At 45.3% G+C, this 21,009-nt stretch overlaps 1 protein-coding gene across 6 annotated transcripts in view; it reads left to right on the top strand.

Moving 5' to 3' along the window:
- Positions 1-21,009, top strand: part of RUNX1 (RUNX family transcription factor 1) — a 179,606-nt gene that overhangs the window by 112,473 nt on the left and 46,124 nt on the right. For 5 of the 6 annotated variants that reach the window (XM_050715657.1, XM_050715656.1, XM_050715651.1 and 2 more), the window contains one exon: positions 12,014-12,205. The exons of the other annotated variant lie outside the window; for it this stretch is intronic. In XM_050715657.1, the coding sequence (XP_050571614.1) occupies positions 12,014-12,205 (192 nt within the window). The remainder of the gene's footprint in view (positions 1-12,013; positions 12,206-21,009) is intronic. 6 annotated transcript variants of the gene reach the window in all.

The raw sequence follows: 21,009 nt of genomic DNA, 5'->3' as shown, positions 1-21,009 counted from the left end.
TGGAGAAACCCTTGGCCTGTAGCTGCTTGGAAGGAATGCCTTCACCTTCAGCCTCTCCTGCAAGGAAAAGCCAAACTGTTCTCCAACCCCGTCATCTTGGTGACCTGAAATAACATGAAATGCCTTCATTTCTTGCTTGCTTTCTGCTGCAAGTACCTCCATCTGCTGGAAACTGAGACTAACATATACCAAAGAACAGTTTAGAAATGGTGAGAACATGAATCATTGTGGCATTGGACGACACCCACCATATAAATTTCAGTGAAGGCTTACCAGATTCTTCCACTCACCTGGAGATGTACAGTACGTAAAAACTACTCAAAAGTAGAAAGTATGTAGAGGGAAATGTGGCAGTTCAAGCTCCTTGTCTATATAACATGTCCCTGTACTGAAAAGCGAGCATGGCTGGGACTCTCTTTGCCTTTGCTAACACTAGCTGCATGCCACACACTCCACAGCACACTGCCCTCTGAGGATAGGAACCCAAATGTGCAAATCACTTTTTAAAAATCTTGGCTAAGACACTCACCCCTGAGAGGTTCCAATCTAAATAAATCTTGTGTAGACAAAAGAAAGGGATGGGCTGCAAGCAGAGCCGGTGGCAGAGCAGTGCTGTTTCTCCGTGTGTATTTGTAGCCCTGCGTCCCATTGTCTCATTGACACTGCCTGGTGAGTGGGTGGACGGGTGCTTAAATTATGAGCATGCTCTGGAGACGGTTGTAGTCAGCTTGTGCAATGGTAATGTGCAAGCCTACAGCAGCTTGAAGTTACAAAACATTTCTAGCCCGAATTCGAGCAGTGTGACTTAGTGCATCACTGTCTCTGAATGGGTTCATGTGTTGTTGGTTGCCTTTGCATGCATATGTGTGCATCTCTATAGAGCAATGGATCCAGAGCAGGACCATCATACATCATAGACCATTGTATAGCTTAGGATCATCTGACTTTGGATGTTAAAAAGCAGGCTACACAACAGAACTCACTGCTCCTAAGAACAGTGCTGTTTGTTCTCCATAAGATATGCAAAGGATTACAAAACATGTGAATGCTCAGCATTCCCTGGTGATGGGGGCATCCTTTTTGTCCTACTCAATATTTCCCTTCTGGTTTTAATACCAATATCCTTGAGGTTTTGTGATGTAGACACTTCCTTTCAACCTGGAAAAGATGGTTTGGGGATTATTTTCCCTGGCATTTATCAGCCTCACTGCTGAGTCAGTGAGGAGAGTTGATGTTAGGTAACATGGGTACGGAACTGGTCATTTTAGCTTAATGAAATTGCCAAAATACAAAATCTTGTGTCAAGCATTGCTATACAGACTGCTTTTCTGGGGGTGTGGTAGCTCATATATATTTGCTTGCCTATTTATTGAGCTCTTTCTTTTAAAGGTAGATAGAAGTGTTGACAATACAAGCTCCTTCCTCACATTAAGCAGGTAAAGAGAGGAAATCAGAGTTCTTGTGGGGTAGGCTAGGAATGGCAATACAACTAGCCTGGTCCTCTAGAAATTATTTCAGTTCCTTGTTCGAGCCACTTAATCCCACACAGCTCTTTTTCTTTCCTTCTTGAATTACGGTGATTTTAAATTGAGAAGAGGTTTGTAGGTTGTTGTTTTTTTTTTTTTTTTTTAATTTCTTTCACTTTTCTCGTCTTTGCCAATTTATTTTTTGCATTGAATATTCATTATTTTATTGCCTAATGGCTGAGTGGCTACAAAGACTATGGTGAGTATTTTTAAGTGTTTACCTATGTTTGCATGATGGATTTTCAAATATATCCAGTCTTGGTCTAGCTCTGCTGAAATCAGTGGGAAAGTCCTCTGTAGCTGTGACAAAAGCAGAATTAGGTGATTGTATATTACTTAGGAAAATGCTTCCAAAGCAGCCAGTAGGTCTGACGTTCATCACAGGGTTGTGACTATCTGCTGGTCTCCACTGAAGACCCTAGCTCATTGACATGCCAATTTTCCTTCCAGTGAAGTGGGTTGGTGGTGCTCTAAGTCAGAGAATTGTGAGTCTGGTCCTGAATCCATCCCGTTGTCTTCAGCAAGGGTGGCCTTTCAATGGCAGACACAAAAAGTCAGCAATTGAAAGGTTTGCAGCAGCTGCCGGGCCTTGCATGAGCTGGGGAATGGTGGATTTCTAGTTCAAACCTGCTGGGGTTTCGAGGGTGTCATATAACCCCTGCCCTTCCTAGAAGGGGGTTAGCCAGCCAAGCGGTGCTGTTGGAGCATCTGTTGGCAACCTCGCTGCCCCATCCATGGCTTGCCACCAAATGCCTGCTGTGCTGCCAGCAGCAGAGGCGGTTTCATTCAGGGGTGCATGGGAGGGCAGCAGGACATGAATGCAGTCCACCTCTGCAGCCTGATCCCTTCCACCCCTCCTTCAGCAGGACGCCACAGGGAGGGAGGTCTCCTCCTCAGGCTCCCGTGGGAGAGAGGGGAGGGAAAATGCAAGATGTGCCCCTGGGAACTGCAGCTTCCACCCCATGCAGGAGTGGTCAGGCACTCACATTTGCCAAGCGAGCTTCTGGCATACAGAGACTTTCTGAGGCCTCAGTTCTTGAGAAGTTGCCTTTCTTAGGGATTTAACAAAATGAGCACTTAAGAGAAATGCGGGATCAATCGTATGGCATTTCCACCCGTGCTGCAGTCCCTCCTCACTTTACCTGCCCTGGGTTATCTGAAGGTGTAGCAGTCCCATCCCTGTAGGCCCGTGTGAAAACACGGCAGGTTTTTGCTTCATCCTCTGTCACCCATTGTAATGAATGCAAAAAGGGCTTTTGCTCTGGATCTCAGTTTGTGCCCTTGTTTTTTGCTTGTCTTTTGCAATTGGGAATTGTAATGATTAAATGCATTATCTGGTAATGTTGTTGATGAATCTTGGTCAGACTGTCCGAACATCAGTGCTGCATGGGTCATTGCAAAGCAGGAGGGAAAGAATTGCTTGGGAGAGGCTGCGTCCACTGATTTCTGAATCGTAGGAGAGAGTTGTCTGTAGCATTACAGCACATTGTGCTTGTTAATATCCAAAACATATCCTAAGGAAAGGGAAGTATGGAAACATCATCTCCCTTGCCTTCTTTAACTGTGGAGCAGATAAGGAACAGCTTGTGAAAATGGGAGGAGACGTGAAAAAGTATTTAATCAGCCACAAATGAAAAGTCCATACTTCATACTTTTTTTTTTTTTTTTTTCATCAGCATCAGACCTTTGTTCTTCCCTGGCAGAGTGGTGTTGTTTGAGCCTATTAAGCAAAATGCACCAGGCCATCTTCTGCAGGCTGACCAGTCAAGAGGAGTCAGGCTGTGTCATAACCTCAGCACATAAAGCTGCAGAAAAAAATTTAGGCGACCATGTTGATTTAATTATTAAGGATTCTGTTTGTCTGAGTCTGTCTGCCTCTCCTACCTACACCCTGCATTATGGGCTGTTCTTCATTACCTGCTCTACCTATCTTCGCAATCTAGCCACAAACAGTTTTGGTTGACCACACCACTTCCCTCTTGAAAGTTAATACTGTTTGACTCATTCTGCACTGCAAACACCAAGCCAAAGAAAACAAGCCAAAGAATAACCTGCTTGTATGCAGTTTGGAAACTTCTCAGAGGCCCTGCTTTCAAAATGCTATACAGTAGCTTACTATATCTCCCTGCAGCTGCAAAGAAAATGAGGAAAGCAAAAAAAAAAAATAAAAATGGTTCAAGAACCTAAAATAAAGACTAGGCAGAACTGCATGAAATTTATGAGCTTTCAGTGAACTGCAGTTCTGTGTAGGCACAATGGAGCATTAGTACAGAGGAAGGACTGCTTAGTAACCTACAGATAAAAATATTCAACCTCATTTATTTGGAAAAGCAGGTATTTTCAGCTATTGTGTGAAAACACCAGTCACCAGCCTTGTTAAAAGCAAAGGTCTTTAGTTCAAGGGAAGCACATAGCCTGGGTACATACTTTTTTTTTTGGACAGGAGCAAAGTTTTTCACAAGTCTTCAAAGCCTGTGCAGTCAATATCCATGGAGGGTAAATCTAGTTTTGTGTTGACAGATTCCCCTGGTTTATGTAAACAGTGAGCCGTGGGACTTGACCATTAAGTTCTAGGTCTCTTGTTCAACTCTATATGAGGCTGAACTGGGGAGTCTTTCTACTGTCTGAAGGTATTTCAGTAGGCTGATGAACTGAGTTTCTGTCCTTCAGTGCTACTGTGTTGGTGCAACACACTTTTCTATGCATTTGTCCTCTCAAAAGCACTGCAAGGAAGGCAAATGCTAGCATCCCTGCTTTGCACAACCCTGGCTGAGAGGGTGGGGGCCCAGATTCATCCCACCTAAGTCTGTGCATTTAATTAAGGTGCCTGAATTAGGAAGCTCATCCCCTGCATTCAGTGGAGGGACAACCACCTCCAAACGATTGATAAGTCCTTGCTGTCTGAGGCTTCTGTTTCTGCAGCTTTTTCTTTGGACAGAGGTCTCTTTTTGTGCCTATGTTTTTCTTGGTTGCTGGCTTAGTTGTTGGTTGGCTGGTTGTGCTTCATTCTGCACCTCCTCTCTCATCCATATCTTCAACTATTATGTCTCAGCCCATGTCTGGAGGGTATTCTTATGGCAGTTTGTACGTGTGGGAAGATGCAAACTATAAAGAAACAAAAGAGGCTTTTGGCAATGTGCTGCTTAAGTTGGGAGTCATTCAAACTTTGTCAAGGAGTCAGGATTTCTGGATCGTATACATCAACATGGGGGAAAGGGAAAAGAAGGTAAAGGGTATAATTTTGCAGACTAATTTAACTTCCATGAACAACTTCTTCCCTCAAAACTCCTAACACACACTTCCCTTACTTTTACTTCACTGAGGTGACCTAATTCCTGAGATGAACCCACAGAATAATTGCATTTTGACAACAAAAATCGAGGGCACCTGTATGTCAGGATCATCATGGCAGGGTGGATACATGGCAAGAAAAATAATTGTGGGTTTTTGTTGTTTTTTTGTTGTTGTTGTTAGGATTTATGAAGAAGCATGTTTGTGTATTGCTACTTGTTAATACAGCACAAGCTGTACCGGCAGAGCTGGAGGGGAGAAAGCATCTTTCCTGTCTTGCAGCAATTTCCAAGATTGCTTTTACTGGCTGTTGTAACTCAGGATGAATGTGAGACTTTTCAAGTGTTTGTCAGGAGCAGAGAGGTCCAGCCCTGAGCAGCCCATAGTCTTGCCCATAGTCGTGCACTCAGCATGCCTGGCTGGAAGGAGGATGACCAAAAGGCCCAGGTTTTGCTTTTTTTTCCTGGATGAGTGCTGTCGTCACCCACCATTCCTGTTCTCAAAATGTGGGCTCTCTCACTGCAGCTGGAGAATGAAATACCTATAGAAATGGGGGGAGATGGGCTCCCAGCCTATATTTAGGGCTCTCATATGGAAAATAGGAAAATGAAGTTCATTTTTTATTGCAGATCAGGCAAGACGGACTTGATTTTGACTCTCCCATCCTGGAGAAGGACTCCTTGTTAGAAATTTGTAGCTTGTTCTATCCATAGCATCTATTTGTGAATTGTTTTTTTTTTTTTTAATGTTGTTTTTAAAAAGAAGCCGTAAGAAAAACAATATCACTGGGAGTATTTAACTACTGTTAAAAAATGTAGGAAAAAATGTACCCCAGCTGCTCAGCAGGAGCTGCCAGCGTGTGTGTCGCTACTGTGCAGTGAGTGTGGGGTGAGGAACCTGAACAGAGTTGCCATCAGCTGCCTCACATTTCCCACAGGTGAGGGTCTGCACCAGGGGAGCTACTGGAGAGCAGCAAATGTGCCGCATGAATCCTGGTGTGCCTTCTTGGCAGCACCGGACACTTGTTTAACATACAGCCAAATTGGATTATCGAGTGGAAAAATTAAATGCTGAGCAAAGGATCACACCTGAAATGTCTAGTATGTCTGCAGTTACTGAGAGCAACAAACAGATTTTCCATAAAGGCACAGAAAGCCCGAGGTTTGCCAGGGAGCTGATAGAAGAAGCACAGCTGGAAACATTTCCTGGTGTCAGTCCGTCTGTATTTGGCATTATGCAGTGCTGGCGTTATTTGGTGTTCGGCTTTTGAAGGCCATCTGAATGTCAGGCTGTTCATTGTGCCGGGGAATGGTGCATGTGCATAATGTCCAGTCTCATTCATGTGTTTCCCAGTACCTCGAGCCTAAGGTCAGGTTGGGTCCGGTGACCAACACTGATTCTGCCGGTAATTACAGACACAACACAGAAATGTTTAGCATAATATACTGTCTGCCATGCTCTTCCTACTGTCTGGAAATAAGGCTTTCCTTGCACGGTACTTAAGAAAAACAGCCAAAAAATATAATTGCTGATGAGTCTATTTGAAGCTCTGACTGCCATCACCATTATTTCTCCTCACTGCAGCAATATTTTTAACTGAGGAGAAGGAAAACATCCTACAGTGTGTCTAGTTCCTTTTTTAGGAACATTTTACATTATATTTTTAACACTGTACAAGGTTGGTGTGTTCCAGTGCTGTCCTGCAATGATCTCTGTAATGCCCAAATGTGGTATAAGTCCTTTCCAAACCATGGAGGCTAGGGAGGAAACCACTTTTCAGGCTGGTTTCATTTTCAAGCATCACTTTCTAGAACCCCATGGGCTGCCATATAACAATGGTTAGTGCATACATCTCTGCAGGATCAAGTCAGGTCTGCTTTAAAACACAGTAAATGGTGTTATATTAGTTGCTGCTCCTGTGCAGACAGCAAATCAGGGGAAAAGACTGAAAATTATTTTACAATTGGGACATTTGGGACATAGAAAAATATTATGCACTTAAGGCACTATTTCCATTGTTAGCAAAAAATTTTTTTTTTTTTTTTTTTTTCAGCAGGATGGATGATTTTCAAGTATTTGCAGTACTCAGCTTTGTAGAAATGTAGAAGTCCTATACTTTAATTCAGTTTTGTTTGCAAGATTATATTATTTTTGCACTAAAAAGCATGTGCTGCCTTCCTACAATAATGTGAAAGAGCAGATTTTCTTCTCGTTCCTCACTATGTACAAAATAATTGGATTTATTTTAACTCCATGGTACAAAACAATGTTTACCACTTTATTAGCTAGACACAATGAAACATGGCTTATTTTCTACCCAGCTAGAGCTGGAGCCAAACCAAAGTCCTGCACACAAACAGCCCTGAAAACTGGAGATGCTTGGATCAAGTTCCAAAATGGTTCCAAAGTGGCAAGATTTCATTAAACCAAAGCATTGGGTCTGGTCAGACACTCCCCACTTTGGCAAAGCCTGAACAGATACGTTTTCCCCGTGAATAAACCACTTTTTGGGTTGCACGGGTTGTGAAATCCTCTATTTCCATCCTTGGAAAAAGGGATGCAGAGGAGTGAGAGGGAGGTATTCTGCTCCCTTTGGGGACAAAGGGCTCTGCTTAAATAAGCTCCCCTTGTGCTATCCACACACACACAAGTACAATCTGCTGATTTGGGGCAGAAAACCCGTGCATTATATACATGAAAACTTGAGGCTTCTCTGCCTGGTTGTGTCTCTGGCCCCAGGTCTGTACCCTGGGGTACCTCCAAACTGCGAGGTTTGTGCGTGAATGGGAGCAAGTGACAGAAGAGTGTGCTTGTCTCGTCAAAACTGGAAAGAAAGAAAGAAAGAAGTGCATCAATTCACTACAGCAGTCTCCTACCGAGCATACACAGGAATTTCGGTAGCTTCGTCGGGCAGAATGGGAGCACCTAGGGCCTCACACCTTTCCTGGATGTGCACAGGATGGGGGCTGCCAAGACACGTCGTTCTGGTCGCTTCCGCGTCCAGAGCTCCAAGCAGGTGGCCTCTGTCCAAGCTGAGCGCTCCACAGCCTCTTGAAGTCTATAAAACTGCGTTTCCCTCCCATTAAGAGGGAAAACACTTTCATGTCGTGTTGCTGTAAAAGTATCAGAAAAGCTAATGTTTTCTCTACACTCCTCATTTAATATTCTGTGTAAAAAAGTCTGCCTGACCTCAGTATTTGAAAGGGATAAGGAAAAGAGTCCAGAAGCTCCCAAACCCTTTGGCTTAGCCAAAGGGTTTATTGCCACATTTATTCTATGGAAAACCTCCAACTCTGCAATGCCAGACAAGAGGGAGCACAAGAGCAGGAGGCAAAAATGCCACCTCCTCTTGTGGCAACTCTTCTCCCTCACCCTGCCTGGTGCTGGGACTGGTGGCACTAGGTGCACGGCTTTCCCGTCTGCCACTCTTCCTCAACGGTCTGTACACGCCTCTTCAAAGATGGGAAAGGGGCTGGGAAGTTGCCTGGCAGGAAAAGCCCTGGGGGTGCTGGTCGACAGTCAGCTGAACATGAGCAGGCAGTGTGCCCAGGTGGCCAAGAAGGCCCATGGCATCCTGGCCTGTATCAGAAGTAGCTGGCCAGCAGGACCAGGGAAGTGATCATCCCATTGTATGCAGCACCAGTGAGACCACACCTCGAGTACTGTGTTCAGTTCTGGGCCCCTCACTACAGGAAGGATATTGAGGTACTTGAGCGTGTGCAGAGAAGAGCAACAAAGCTGGTGAAGGGACTAGAAAACAGGACTTACAAGAAGCAACTAAGGGAATTGGGGTTGTTTAGTCTGGAGAGAAGGAGGCTGAGGGGAGACCTCATTGCTGTCTACAACTACCTGAAAGATGGTTGCAGCAAGGGGGGTGTTTGGTCTCCTTTCACAGGTGACAAGTGTTAGGATGTGAGGAAATGGCACCAAGTTGTGCCTGGGGAGGTTTAGATTGGATATTGGTAAGGATTTCTTCTGGAGGAGGGTGGTCAAGCATTGGAACGGGCTGCCCAGGGAAATGGTGGAACCCCCACCCCAGGAAGTATTTAAGAGATGTCTGGATGTGGCGCTTAGAGACATGGTTTAGTGGTGGACTTGGTAGTGTTATGTGATGGTTGGACTTGGTTATCTTAAGGATCTTTTCCAACCTTCATGAGTCTGTGATTCTGTGAAGGCTGGTGATGCGAGCACAGTGCTGAGCTAGGAGGCAGGCGTCTGCCGCAGGTTCGCTGTCTGACCACAGGCAGGTCACCTCATTTCTCCGTGATTCAGTTTTCCACCTGTAAAATGGGGATAATAATAGTCCTGTGCTTTACAGGGGTGAGCCGAGGACAACTTGCCTGCTCTTTAAGCAAGATATTTAAAGGATAACTTCAAAGTAAAGCTAATAAATGCAAAAATACAAGTCACCCTAGCAAAGCTCTGCCTGTGCATTTATAGTGGCTTGGGAAAACCATTTGTATTTGTTATATTTTTCTGACAGAGTTCTTCAATTTGCTACCACAAAAACAGGTTCAGTGCTGCTACCTGCAGCAGCCGGCAGGGGAGATAAGGTTGGATAGGTCTTTTGATTGGTGGGGGGGGGTGGAAAGTCACTTTTGGAGGTGACAATGTTTGGAGCTACAAGCTGAGACACCCTCCGACAATGCCCCAAACTGACAAAATCTGGGGCTGGGCAAGGGCAGGCGCTTCGCTTGGTGGATGGGTGATGCAGAGATGTGTGGTGGTAGGCCTGGGAGCAGCGTGCCCCGTGGTGGCCTCGGGAGGACGCTGCGCCTTTGGTTCATTCATTAATTCAGGCACAAATGTAGTGCCTGGACGAGCTTCAGAGGGGAATGTTAATTGTTGCCTCGCTGGCCTGAGCACAGCCCTTAGCGCAGGAACTGCTTGCCCAGTGCAAGGCCGCAAGGCCGTGGTATAGTCTAGGGCCAGGCCGGGCCGCCGCAGCGCAGGGTGCCATGAGGGCAGCGCCTGGCCGGCAGAGGAGAAAGCAGGGTACAGGGAGGTCAAACTGCTGGCTTAAAAGCAGAAAATGGCAGATGTGAATTCAAAATGAGGAATAAATTACACCGGGGGTATGGATTTGGAAGGATCTGAGTCTTGGCTCTGCAATCCTTTGGTTCAGCCCGCTGAAGCTTACACTAATCCAAATGTATGAGGTATTTTACACATCTTGTATGACTCCGCGTGTTTGCGTTCAAGTCCGGTGTCAGGAGCCTGAGGCTTGGGGCAGTGTCCAGCTTTGCACTGCTGACAAATGAAGCGTTTGCTCTTGACCCACCAGAATGTCAGATAAAAGTCTTTTTCATCTTTCTCCTCCCCGCCTTCCTTTTTTTTTTTTTTTTTGGAAGCCCTAATGGGTCTCTTTAACGATGAAACCACTGCTATATAATATGTCGTTTTATATTTTAATTTTTTTTCCCCCTCTTGGGATAATTTATAGCACAGTGTGGAATCTGAGACAGTTCAAGCTGTGCCAAAGGGCCTGGCAACAGGAAGAAATGCCGAGCCACTGCGATTTGGAACCATAATACAAGTTATAAAATTTAATTTTAGAAATGCAGCTACTGGGAACTGCTTTTAAATGTACATTTTCCCCTCAGTGTATAAAATGGTCCTGTGTCTTGATTAAGCTGTTAGGGTGGCATGAAAGAGCACACTGTAGAGGAAGGGACATACAGACCTTTTCAGAGATCGCTTGTTGCTTATTCACCGATATGCAGAATTGGAAGCTGGGCGTTTATAAATGTTTAAACGTTAAATACTACGAGGACATGTGGATTATTTGGGGGAGTTTTGTGCCAGTCTGTTTCTCTGCTGCAGCCGCGAGCTCACAGAGGACTTGCCACAGGAGCAGAGTTGGCCATCTCCTTGTGTGGAGGGTTGAGAGATGCACAGAGAGTTGCCAAAGGCAACTCTTTGTTGAAAGACAATGAAAATCAGGAACGGACAGTCAGAAAACTATGGTATTTGGCAGAAACCATGGATAATGCCACCTTCTTTAAGGGAGCAAGTAGAACTAAATTTGGCCTCTGGACTTGACAGTGGAGATGTGTTCATGTCAGGGTATCAGTGCCCTTTCCTGTAGGAAAACAGGAGAAGGGACAAGACACAAAGATTCGCAAGGAAGCTGATTTCTTGAGACAAATGCAAAGTGCAGAATTGGGACTGGAGGAAAAGGAGATATGAGACATCTTTAGCGTATGCTCTGTACTCAGTCTTTGAGGTTACTGAGCAACGTGGCATTTTGTGACAAGGCTACACATGGGATCCCAGAGCAGAGAGCACTCACGGGCAGCAGTTAGAAATGCATTACCTTATTCCTTGCATACTGCTCATTGCTGCTAGCTAAAGCTTATCTTGAAACCAGTCCTGCTCATGACAAGACAAGGTCTCTGCCCTTCCAGCTGAACCTGGCTGTGCCTTGATGCTGTGCTGCCTTCCAGCTCCTTCCCTGTTCCCCCATACTCCAAGGGCTGCCCTAGGGCATGCAGATTCCCGTGGCATGCACATGGCCAAAGCTAACTCCTCTGTGCACTGGCCTACACTGTAATGTCAGCACCTGCTCTCTTAGATTCAGATGTCTGGTGGGACCTTGTGTTTTGGAAACTCCACTAAGAGAGACTTCATGACCCGCCAGCTGCAATTCTGCCAGCTTCTGGTGTTTCTTGCCTATTTCTGTCTATAAAACCATTGCTAAAAGATCCAAAATTGGGACTTGTTTGGGTTTACTATTTTATAGCCCCATAGTACTTGTCTAATTATGGTACTTCACAACAGTCTGAGATTGAATTTCTGATGAGTTACTCCAATGCAGGTTTAGCACAGGGGCCACCACAATTTTCTTCCTTTTACTCGTCCCAACAGACTTTACTCCTTCCGAAAATGCTTCCTCTCCCATTCTGAGGTGCAATAGGAAGGCATTGCACTTTTCAGTGGACCTGTTTTTTCAGAGTAGGCCATCTTGGGCTGCCCTGTGATATGGTTTCAATGTATGACTTGTTTGTGTCTCATGTTCTTGCAGAGAGGTGGTTTCAGTTTAATTTCAGATAGCTGCTAGCTGGTTAGGTACTTTGCCAGTGGATGAGGGGTTTTTTTTAAAAAAAAAAAGGAAAAAAAGAAAAAAAGAAAAAAAGTCAACAGACCTCATGTATCAGTGAGATTTTCTGATCTTTTTCCCCCCCCTCCCACAATAGGACATCGTCAGAAACTAGATGAGCAGACAAAGCCCGGGAGCTTGTCCTTTTCAGAGCGCCTGAGTGAACTGGAGCAGTTGCGTCGTACGGCCATGAGGGTCAGCCCACACCACCCAGCCCCCACACCCAACCCACGAGCCTCCTTGAACCACACCACTGCTTTTAACCCTCAGCCTCAGAGTCAGATTCAGGGTAAGTACCCAAAATCCTCCCCCTGCTCGCCCAGCGCCTGCCTGGCCCTGCTGAGAGCTATGGGGCTCGGAGGCGTTCCCCCCCTTGCCCCTGTCTCTCTTTTTGGCTGTCCTGAGACACACGGAGGCCTTGCAAGTCTGTTTTCTTGCAAAGGTACATTATCATAGGCCTTTTCATATGTGTAGGTGTATTTCCTGATGGGTAGCTATCGATTAATTGTGTGCTTGAATGAGAGAGAAGTGATGTCAATGCCTTGCTTTGACCTTTCCCAGAGAGACAGTTGCAAAGAGAATTTTACAAAGTGCTTTGTCCCCTCTTAGAGACAAGATCTAAATATGGGCAGGCTGGTTTGAATTCATTTCTGGGGCTGGTGCTTATCCGTTGGGTTGTATTTGAATGAAAACCTGCCAAACAGTGACTCTGGAGTCCGATTTCCTCTGAGATGCAGGCTTGGATGATGCCAATGAAACCAAGCAATTCAGTTTGAAACCTTATCTGCCACTGCTGGAGTTGAGTCTGTCACTAGTAAGATCAAATCTGCTACTGAAATCTGCTGGAACTTTGTAAGCAGAGAATCAGGTCACTATGTAATGATAGCTGATAACACACTTTGCACAATGTATATCAAGGTGCAGGTTTGTAGTGAGATGCCTCCGAAGCGAGGGTGCAACATGGTACTTGTTGTAGTGAGAGCTGTTCCCAGTGGAGTTTTCTTCTGCTCTTCTTGTAGTTGAGGTTCTCTGCTGGTGCGCTGGGGGGAGAGGGTTACCGGCAATTCCTGCAATAAGTTCTTTTTTCAACATTTATTTTTTAAAGCCAGGGTTACTCTTTGTTGCATACAGAGAAGGTTATCCCTTGCAGAATGCAATGCTTGCTGCGTCTTTTTATTCCCAGGACCAGGAAGGTCTTTGGCCCAGTGACAGCTACCGCAAACCTGTTGACTTCACTGGTAGCAGAACCAGGCAGTTTTGAGAAGCTTGGGAAATAAACCAACACATTGTCATACATTGTATTCTAAAAGGAGGCAGGGAAAAAGCAAACAAGCAAACAAAAAGGTGGAAGGACCACACAGTGTCCCTTCCTGGGTCTCACCCTGCACCTCGCCAGCCTCCCTCGGTTTTCTGATCTGTAGAGCAGACCACGTTGGGATTCCCCTCCATGCAGCTCAGCTCCTGCAAAAGCAAATGCCCGTGCTGTTGCGGCTGCTCGGCAGCCTGCAGCTCCGTGGGTGGAGGTATCGGTCGCAGACGTGCATTCCTCGGCTTCTCAGGAACACTATATGCTTAGCAGAGTATCGGGTTCAGCAGTGCGTATCCCCCTTCCCTTGTTCCATGTGGAGGTCCCTCGCTGGGACGGCTTCACGCCCGTCTGGGGGCTCAGCTGCTCTCTCCAGTAATAAATTTAGTACGTTGCTCTGCTTTGCTCTTCATGAACACGGTTTTAATGCATTTCACCTGTGAATGTAGCTCAGAAGGCGGTACCAGTTGAACTGCTGGTGTTTCCTCATTGATACCCCCCTCAAAGCTTCCCCTGAGTTCCCCTTTGCTTCTGCCTCTCCAGTTTAGATGTTATCCTAAGACGCCCCCTGAGCAACTTGCTGAGGCTGCAGTCACTACTAGTGAAATAACCCTAAACCCAAAGCCTCTTTGATGTTGACTCTTTCTGCTGCAGGCACCTTTTGGCTTATAGGGCTTGTCTTATCCCACTGTTGCAGCAAGGCAAAAGGGCTGCAGTGGCAAGGAGCTACAGCGCCATCGCGTCTTGCTCAGTGTTCAAAGTAGGGCTGGCTTTTGGGCTGGTCTCATGGGAGATCTCTAGGGAGTAAGGGTGTTTTCATGCCTTTTATTTTTACTCAACAGCATCATGTTTCAGAAGGGAGGCCCCCAAAATTAAATGCTTCTGACCCTTTCCACCCTATTGCCATACCGGCATGTACTTCTTCACATCATGAAACACATTTATTAAAACTCTCACTGAAGAGAGTATGGGGTGCTTTGTATATGGCATAAGGCACAAAAAGCCCATACATTGCTAGCTTCTCAGTAGTAGCGTTGCGCCGTGCTTTAACTCACGCTGGTATGAATCACAGGCTACTCCTCTGCTCATCCAAGTCCAATTATCTTTTTTTTAAAAAAGCAAAACTAACTCAAAATAGACGTCTCAGACTAGTTCTTGGATTTAAAGGGGCAGGTTGCCATGCCACTAAACCACTGTTTATTTGTTGAGGTTTTCATCTATAAAAGGATTGAGGTTAATTTTGACTTCCTATTTTACCAAGTCTTGAATTTGAGCATAAAGCTGCTTGTGTCGTGGATACAAGTCCAAGCAAGTTAAGAGACCATAAATTGCTATAATCGAGTTTTATGCTTCTTTCGTATCACAAAAAGCGAGCAAGTACACCTGTTCATTTAAAAGATCTAACCATAACCAATTCACAGACAAAAGGGGAACCGAAGGGGAGAGAAGGCTTCCACCACATCACACATGTTTTAACTTGAAAGATTACTTTGTGCAAGTACCAAGCGTATCATGTCAAAGGATCTGACCTGCGCTCGCAGAGTAAGGAAATTCAGTTAGAGCTCAAACGCCAGCTAACACTTCATCCTTAACTCACCCCTTCCTTTGCATAGAGAGGAAAAGAAAATAGAGCTGTGCGAGCTGCTCTGGGTTGTTATTTATGAAAGTTTAGGTAAAACCCTCTATGAGCACTGAAATTTATATGTGCCATAAATGTAAATCTCTCTCTGTATATATTACGGTTGAGTTTCTTCTAATACCAGTCTAAACCAGACGGTAAATACATAATTATTGGTTTTACAGTGGTTAGTGTTAACTGGAGTAGGTAGATCCATAATTCAAGAGTTTTAAAAATATGAATTTATATGGTTCCTTTATAGTACGATTTTTTTAGGGCCAACAGAAATATTTTAAAGGTGTAAGTCTGAGAAGGTATTCTTTCTGAGGCAATAACATTGAGCTAATAAATAACATAAGTAAATTAGGGCATTAGGAATATCATCCAAAAAATGTGTACAATTAAATAATTTCAATCTTTTTTTTTTTTTTTTCAAATTAGCCCAAGAATGCTTCCAACTAATGATTTATTAATTACCCATAGGTTAGAAAAATAAGTAAAATAAAGTAATTTTTCCTGTCTGGGGAAAACAAACAATCATTGTAATCACGTTAAGCTGCATGCTTCTGTTTCTGTTTACGCTTTTATAGCCTTAAAAATATTTGAGCTTGCTTGCTCACTTTTCTTTTTTTTTTTTTTTTTTAAATTTTGTAATCTTATATGTTAAGTTTCAGCTGGGACCACGCTTTTATGACCAAGACTAAAATCCCTGGAAACAAGAGTCTGTAATAAAATTGCTGACAGATCTTTAACCAAAGCAGAGAACTAGCACCAACAGCAAAGTAACAGAGATCATGTCGAGATCAGCTCTTTGAATTAGCAAGAAACATAAAGACAGACAGATTATTTTGTTACAAGCCAGCCTTTTGTCTTCCTCCAGGTGCAATACGCTTTGTTGAGGAGACATTTCAAGGTCCTTGCTATCGTAATCTCTCTCCACCAAAACCAGCCAGAGTTTATCAGGGTTCCCATGAACCAGGGAAACGCAGGAGTGGAGTCAAGGGCGGTGTTTAAGCGTGGGGAATTAAGATGGCTTTATTCTTGCTACAACTGCATCCTGCCCCAACTTTTAATATTTCCACTTTTGAATCGGCTTAGCAGGCCATAGGTTAATAGAGCCAGAAGCGTGTGCAGGGCAGCCCTTCCCAGAGGCTGGCAGCAGGCACAGGGCTGTGGCTGTGCCTCCGTCTTTCATTGCTGCAAAATGCAGTTTTTGGGAGCTTTGGAGAATCCTAGCTGGTGTGCGCACCTCTCCCTGCCAGGACAGATAAACAGGCTCCCAGGATCCCAGACTCGCCAGCCCTTCCCCTCGTGCATTGCTAAATGCCTACATTTTCACGTTCTCTCAGGCCGCGTCTGCCTCTCCCTGTTGTTCCCTCAGCACACGTATCATCATCATGTTCCCACTTGACTAACCACCTGACCTCTCCATCCCAAAATGCCCAGCACGTCAAGCAGGTGCCACCAGAGCTCAGCACCCTGCCTATCAGCACCTCTCCCACCTTCCTCGACCAGCAGGGTAGCATCGGGTGGCCACTGGCAGCCCTCATGTCATTGCCAAGCAGCGTGGCCAGGGATCCAATGCTCCGGTGCTTTTTCCTGGATATGCAGAGCTCGCCTCCCCAGCCCCACAGTAACATTTCTGCACCATAAGCCAGGCTGCGTGAATTTTGTGAGCGAACAAGGGACATCCCTTTTGATGGAGACACCGGGGGTGGGCAGCCAACGTGCTGGGAGCATGTGGGGACAAGGCAGGAGGACACCGTGAGGAGAGGTGCCGTGGGCCCAGAACTTGATTGCCACGGCCACTGGGAGGTCGCAGGAGGTTTGCTGAACGAGTGGTGTTTTCACAAAATATTTTGCTAAGCCGATCTGTTTAGCTGGAATATTTCCAGCTGGCTCTGTCAAAAAGGAGATTTTTATAGAGAGAAGTATCTTTTTACTGAAGGCACAATACATTTCTTTGATTCACATATATGTCTCAGCAGATAATACTTTAATATTGCCATGAATAACCTCAGCAGTTTTTCTTTTTAAAGGGTACGGTGCCATCAGTAGCAGACTCACCCTGCTATTTACTTGTTGTGTCATAAACCAGCTTGCATATGACGAGATGTGCACACTGCTGCGTGAACCAGATTAGCTTACTCAAAGCAATTATTCTCTCGTTCAGTCCAACAGAACTCCGCTCTGGGGAAAAAATCATTCCTCTTTCATGGCCCCTACTAACAAATATAGGTGAACCTCCTACTGAAGGGTGTCTGAGTCCATCCTGTAGCTCCACAGGCACAGGTGCTACCGTTTTTGTTCAGAGCTACTCGTGTTGACTAAACTGGAGAATGTTTTAGGGAAGTTTGTTCAAAAGCATAAACTAAAAGGAAGTATCAGAAATGTGACACTGCCATTTGCAGAAGCAGAAAAGTAAGTTGTGTACCACTTCTGGCCAAGCAAGACTTCTCGTTTTGTGTGAAACTAACACCCTCCATATCTTAGAGAACATTCACGAGGCTGTAGTATATGCAGAATGTACTCTACATAATAGAAAAAGGTGGTTTGTAAATATCAGTATGGCAAAGATATATGCAAGAGGTGTGTAATATAACTAAATAACCTTCAGCTTCACAGCATCCATTCTTTCTTGGCTCCAGCTCTTCACGTTGCTTTTCACTTTGCTGGTTCACCCCATGTGGAAATCAGCTCCTTGCAGCGAGATGCGTGGCTTTCATTTGATTTGCAACGTTCTTAAAACCAGTTGGGTCCTCTCCAAATATTAATTTTGACAGGGATAAAATTTTGTTACCGTGACGCATTACCTCTGCCAAGCCTTTGCTTGTCTGCAGGGCTGGTTCTTTGTGACATAAGAGAGGGGTTGTTATAGCCAGAAGCAGCCCAGAAACAAGAGCGGTCCTGAGGAACTCCCTCCATTTGGGGTTAGAAACATTTATTCCACAATCTCCTCCTCATCGCCTTCTCACCTGACAGAAGCAGGCAACCAGTTTTGCCATTTTGAGATACCATAGGTGGGGTACTGTATTCAGAGCAAGATAGAGAGTTTAAAAAAAAATCTCAGCTGAGGTTTGGATAAAGCCATGATCATCCAGTGTTCAAGAGAAATTAACTAAAATGGCACTGGGTGCAAAGGGGGCTGTTAGTATAACAGGAGGAATGGAGACCTTACTTGAAGAAGAGATTAGCAGAGCCAGGTTTAGTCAGGGCACCAAAACAAAGGCTGAGAGGGAAGGTAATTGCAGTCAATAAACACAGCAGAGAAGCTCAACACCAAGGAGGGAGGAGCACCATTTGCGTCAAAGGACAACGCTGGCTTGGGAGCAAGTGGTTATTCTGTAAACTAGCCATCAGTGAATTTAGCCTGGAAATTGGAAGATGGTTCCCATGTATCAGCGCGGCCCTGGCAGCCTTCCAGGGGGGTGATTACAGACAGAAAGATGTAATTTAAGATGCATCTTGCTATGTTATGTAAGTGCACAATATAGGATGTGGCTGGGCTGCTCTACCCCGGAGATGCTTTCCGGGCCCATATTTTGTTCTATTTGATCAGTTCCCTACACCTGTGGCTTCACCAAGGCCAAACGAGAAACATTTCATTCTCCAGGACAGGCAGTGGGAGGCTCAGGGATGTTCTCAACGCTTTGCTCTGTTGGGTCTCAGTGCCGAGACAAAGTCTTTGCCTGCAGACTCCCGGTGCATTCCTGGCTCCCACCTCCATCGCCAGGTCTCCAGCACTTCCCAGGACACATCTCAGCCAGGTCCCCAGCGACAGCACCACCAGCACAACCTCCATTTCACGCCATGTGCAGGTAGCGGGGGCTGCAAACCTCATGCCTGGCCTGCTGAGGAGAAGACTTTCCCAGGTCGAGGTGGCAGGAAGCCGTCCAGCCACGAGGTTTCATCCCCTCCAGCCACAGCTCACAGCCTGGTCCCAGCCAGGGCAGAGCAAGGTGAGGAAGCGAGCTCCTCGGCGCCTGCCCCGGGGGCACCAGCCTTGTCCAAGAGCTCTGCCTGCCTTCCTGCAGGCAGCTCTCGAAAAGAAAGGGCTTGAAACTGCTCAGCTTTTTCATCAACTTAACGCCCTAATGGAAAGAGTTATGTAATGGTGTTTAATCCAGAAGATTTCCAAGTGTCGATATATTTAAAAGATACCAATCTTCATATTCCAATTGCCTGGCACTTCCTGAGATTAAAAAAGCAGTAGATAAGGCAGCAAATATGTTCTCAGTCCCCAAGCAACATCACCACTTACACAAATTTTCCTTCTGTTTTTTTTTTTTTTTTTTTTTTTTTTTTCTGTCCTCAACATGGAGCATCCTAGAGGACGACTTTAACTAAAGAGAGGGAAACCTTGGCTTTAAAGCAGAAGGAAAGGAGCTTAGAGATCCCTGTTTTGTTCTAAGGTTTGTCAAAGTCATTCTGCATACCACTTGGCAAGCTGTTTGGAACTTGATGTTTCAAAAAGTTTTTAGAAAAACTTATCAAGATTTTTTTGGTAATGGCCAAGCATCTTGGCCCTCGAGAAATTCGTGACAACTACAGAGATGCCTTTGGAAATGCCTCTAGCTCTCTGGCTGAATATTTTGGGCACTGATAAAATTTGGCAGCTCATGCCCAACCAGTTTTATTTTTCATTAATCAGTCCATGTCTTTTACCACATGAGAACAATGTCGAGCTGATGGATACCGCTAAGAGAAACAGAGCTTGCAGGTAGGAACAAGTATCCCTGTTTCAGCTTTTAACTTGCACAGCGATTCTCTCTGTTTTGCTTTGGTCTGCCATTCCTGAATCAGTAAGGCAAACTCCACACTCCGTTATGTCGCTGCAGAAGCAGAGGCACCCTTTGACGCAGTGCTGGACTCTTGTAGGTGCTTTGAGGTTTCCAGCCCAGGGTGAGTGCTCTCAGTAGCTACCGTGATGGTCAGAGACAAGAGTGAATTCCCCGGGCTCACTTCTTGCTTCTTTGGCTCTCCCATGGCACAGCAGTGCTGGAGGCACCTTTCTAAGGTCTTGCCTGCCCATTTTGGGCAGCGAAGAAGTCTAAGCATCTCTCAAGAGCACAGCTTTCATGCAGCCTCCTCTGTACCTCCATGATGTTCCGTATCTGCTGTTGAGGTTAGCTGTGTTTCTGGGCTCTCCTGCTTTTCCATGGGAACACCTTATCCTGGATCACTGCTTTTCTTGCTCAGCACCAAATCCCACCTCTTGCATTGGCGTGCTGAAGTCGTCTAAAGCAAATATCCCTGCCTGCCCCAGAGGCAGGTGCTCCCAGTGTCGTGAACCTTGGAGGGCAGCAAGTGGCCATGTGCTTGATAGCATTTTAGCATTTGAGGCAGCTGCTCCTTGCTTTTGGGGTTATTCCTGACTGGCCCTTGAAGCATATTCTTGGCCTTTGAATAGCCCAATTGTGATGAAGATTAAAAGCTCTGATTGCAAAACTCTGGTAAATAAAATCTCTCTTAGTTCTTTACTGACAAATCCAGTTTCTTTCCATAGCATTCTCTGCTTTAATCCCCTCTTGGCAGAACATGACATGTTTTGATACCAGAGCTCAAATTACCTCCCATGGTAAATAAAACAAACAAAAAATAAATAAGAACTCCTTACCCTAAAAACAAACACCCACTGAAAACAGCTTATTATTCAGTTGATGCTGCCCATGTGCCAGAAGATACTGCTTTGATTTTGTAATTGAATGTATTATTTTCCCTCAAATACTGAATTGAGCCTTTCCAAACCTGAACTGCTGGGGGGTTAGAGCAGAGCCATCTAGAAAACAAAGAAGGAAAAACAGGAGGAGAATAACGCACGGGTTAGTCCATAAGCCCAGGCAGACCTGAATCCACCAGACCTTCTCATTTTTCTCCTCCAAACTCTGCCTCAGCTCAATGGGTCTGTGCGCGGATCTCCCGTGGGTTGTGATGCAGATCTCTTCACCCTTGGGCTTTTATCCACAGGGCAGGGGGCTTCCTTTGGAGCCCCAAGTGTAGGCATGCCCTTGCCTCTTCCACTGTCCTGTCTTTAACACAATGTTACATCAAGCAGGTCTCTAATGGTCCCATGTGTGTAGAGGGTTCGCAGGGCTTCTCTTGCTTGACTGACTACACAGTGCACCATTAGTAAACTTATTTATATGTGTTCCCTACGTGTTCAGTATAT

The sequence above is a fragment of the Cygnus atratus genome, chromosome 1 (genome assembly GCF_013377495.2).
Source record: "Cygnus atratus isolate AKBS03 ecotype Queensland, Australia chromosome 1, CAtr_DNAZoo_HiC_assembly, whole genome shotgun sequence".
Lineage (NCBI taxonomy): Eukaryota > Metazoa > Chordata > Aves > Anseriformes > Anatidae > Cygnus > Cygnus atratus.
This window is presented reverse-complemented; position numbering and strand designations above follow the sequence as displayed.